This window comes from Gallinula chloropus, assembly GCF_964237585.1.
Source record: "Gallinula chloropus genome assembly, chromosome: 7".
Taxonomy (NCBI): domain Eukaryota; kingdom Metazoa; phylum Chordata; class Aves; order Gruiformes; family Rallidae; genus Gallinula; species Gallinula chloropus.
In genome coordinates this window covers 3,963,429-3,965,600 of record NC_140092.1, presented here as the reverse complement: position 1 = coordinate 3,965,600, position 2,172 = coordinate 3,963,429, and the positions used below count along the sequence as shown (strand labels likewise).

The window sequence follows — 2,172 nt, the reverse complement described above, 5'->3', positions numbered from 1 at the left end:
AGAAAAAGAAACATAAAATCTGAACAAACAAACAGCCTAGATTTGTTTTTTCTATTTAATGCCTATGCCAGCCACATCTGCCCCTGATTTTAGAAGTTGTAATACTTAGCACTGACAATGGCACCTTTCATTTGCAAACACGTTATAAACATGAACTGACCATAATTATACCACAATACCTCACCACAGCTAACCAACACCACTGCCTGCGCTGATGCCTCTCTCAGCCTTGGGGAAGTGCTGAATTTAAGTTTGTTCTGCCAGCTCCCTGTATGACAGTGTCTACATCCTGCAAAGTGCTACACGTAGAAGTGAGTTTAGCATGAAGTGACTGACCAAACTATAGCGTAAATTCAAGCAGGTTTTTCCACTCAGTGCTAATATTTTGTTCTATAATCCAAGAAGAACTGACCAGGGCAGGATGCAATTTAATGTAAACCATTCGGAGTGAAAGGTGTTATTTTGCCTAGTGAAATCTCCCCTTCGCAGTCCAGCTCACAGACAGAGTCAGTGGCAATCTCGTGGTCAGGGGAGATCTGGGACATCCTATCAAAAGGGTCCTCACGATTTTCCTCACAGTCAACCACATTTGGGATCATGTTAACATAAGCAGTCACTATCTCCTTATGGAAAAGGGTGTCCTGGTTGTAAGAGATAAGCTCGTTGCTTATATTAACAGTCTCCACTGGAGTGCTAGAGCAAAACTGACCGCATCCCAGGAGGTTGGAGAAGACCTTTCTGAAGTCAGCATTGAAGGCGTAGATGATGGGGTTGAGAGAGGAGTTGGCCCAACCAAACCAGACAAAGATATTAAAGGTGGTCTCACTGACGCAGGGAAGGCCAGCGTGGGGGTCGCTGGGGGGGCTCTCGCAGAAGGGAACCATGCAGTTCAAGATGAAGAAGGGCAACCAGCAGCAGACAAAGACACCCATTATGACCGAGAGAGTCTTCAACACCTTGGTCTCCTTCCTGATGGAGGACTTGAGGCTTGTGTGGTGGTGGCAGTCGAGGTGGCTGCTCCGGCAGCTCTGCGCATGCTCGGCCGCCCTCTCCAGGGAAGAGATCCGACGGATCTGCACCTGGGCAATGCGGTAGATCCGAGTGTACGTAACTATCATGATAGCCACTGGGATATAAAAGCTTATCAAGGAGGAGGAAATGGCGTAAGTCCTGTTGAGGCTGGAGTCACAGCTCCCTGATGGTCCAGCGAGGGTATCATTGCTGCCAGAGGTCCCATCAGAGGGTCTCATTGCTGCCAACGCCACCCATGTGGTGCCCATGTCTTCTGCCCAGGTGGTGACAGCACCCGCTGCTGCCCAGCCGGTGCCAAATCCATCTCCAATATCACCAGCAGCCACAACATCCCCACCTTTGTGCCAGTTGAGCTGGACAGGGATGAAGGAGATGAGCACAGACAAAGCCCACGCCACGCTGATCATCACCAGAGCCAACCGCTGGGTCATCTTCCTCTCATAGCGGAAAGGGCTGGAAATAGCCCAGTACCTGTCCACACTTATCACACACAGGTTCAGGATGGAGGCCGTGGAACACATGATATCGAAGGCCACCCAGACGTTGCAGAAAGCCCCAAAGGGCCAGTACCCGGCCACCTCAGCCACTGCCTTCCAGGGCATGACTAGCAGAGCCACCAGCAGGTCCGAGACAGCCAGGGACACGATGAAGATGTTGGTGACCTTGCTCCTCAGGTGCCGGTAGCGGACGATGGCTGCGCACACCAACACATTCCCAAAGAGCGTCCAGAGAATGAGCAGCGCCAGCAAGCTGCCCGCGGCCACCTGCGCCGCTCCGGGAGCGCCCGTCGGTCCCCGCGTCCCGCCGGGGGTCCCCACCGCCGGCGGCAGCGGGCTCCGGCCGCCCCGCAGCATGGCTGGCGGCTCCCGCCGGCGGCGGGGCGGCGGCGGCGGCCGGGACGCGCCGAGCAGCCAGCGCCGCCCCGCCGCCCGGCCCCATGGGGCCGCTGCCCCCCCCGCCCCGCCGCCACCCCTGCCGGCTGCCCCCCGCCCTGACCCGCGCCCCTCGGCCCCCGCTCGGGGTCCCCGCCCCGCAGTTCAGCGCGTGTCCGTCCCCCCCGTCCCCCCCCGCCCCCCGCCCCGCGCCCCCGGATTGGGGTGTCTCTGCCCCGGGCTGCGGTTCCTGCTCGGCGGCTCAGCG

The 2,172-nt window shown here is 57.4% G+C and overlaps 1 protein-coding gene across 1 annotated transcript; it reads right to left on the bottom strand.

Moving 5' to 3' along the window:
- Positions 1 to 428: 428 nt before the first annotated feature.
- On the bottom strand, positions 429 to 1,886 carry DRD5 (dopamine receptor D5; the record flags this gene model as incomplete). Its single annotated transcript, XM_084266621.1, has 1 exon — positions 429 to 1,886. The coding sequence occupies one exon, from the start codon at positions 1,884 to 1,886 to the stop codon at positions 429 to 431; it is 1,458 nt and encodes a 485-aa protein (XP_084122747.1).
- Positions 1,887 to 2,172: the final 286 nt, after the last annotated feature.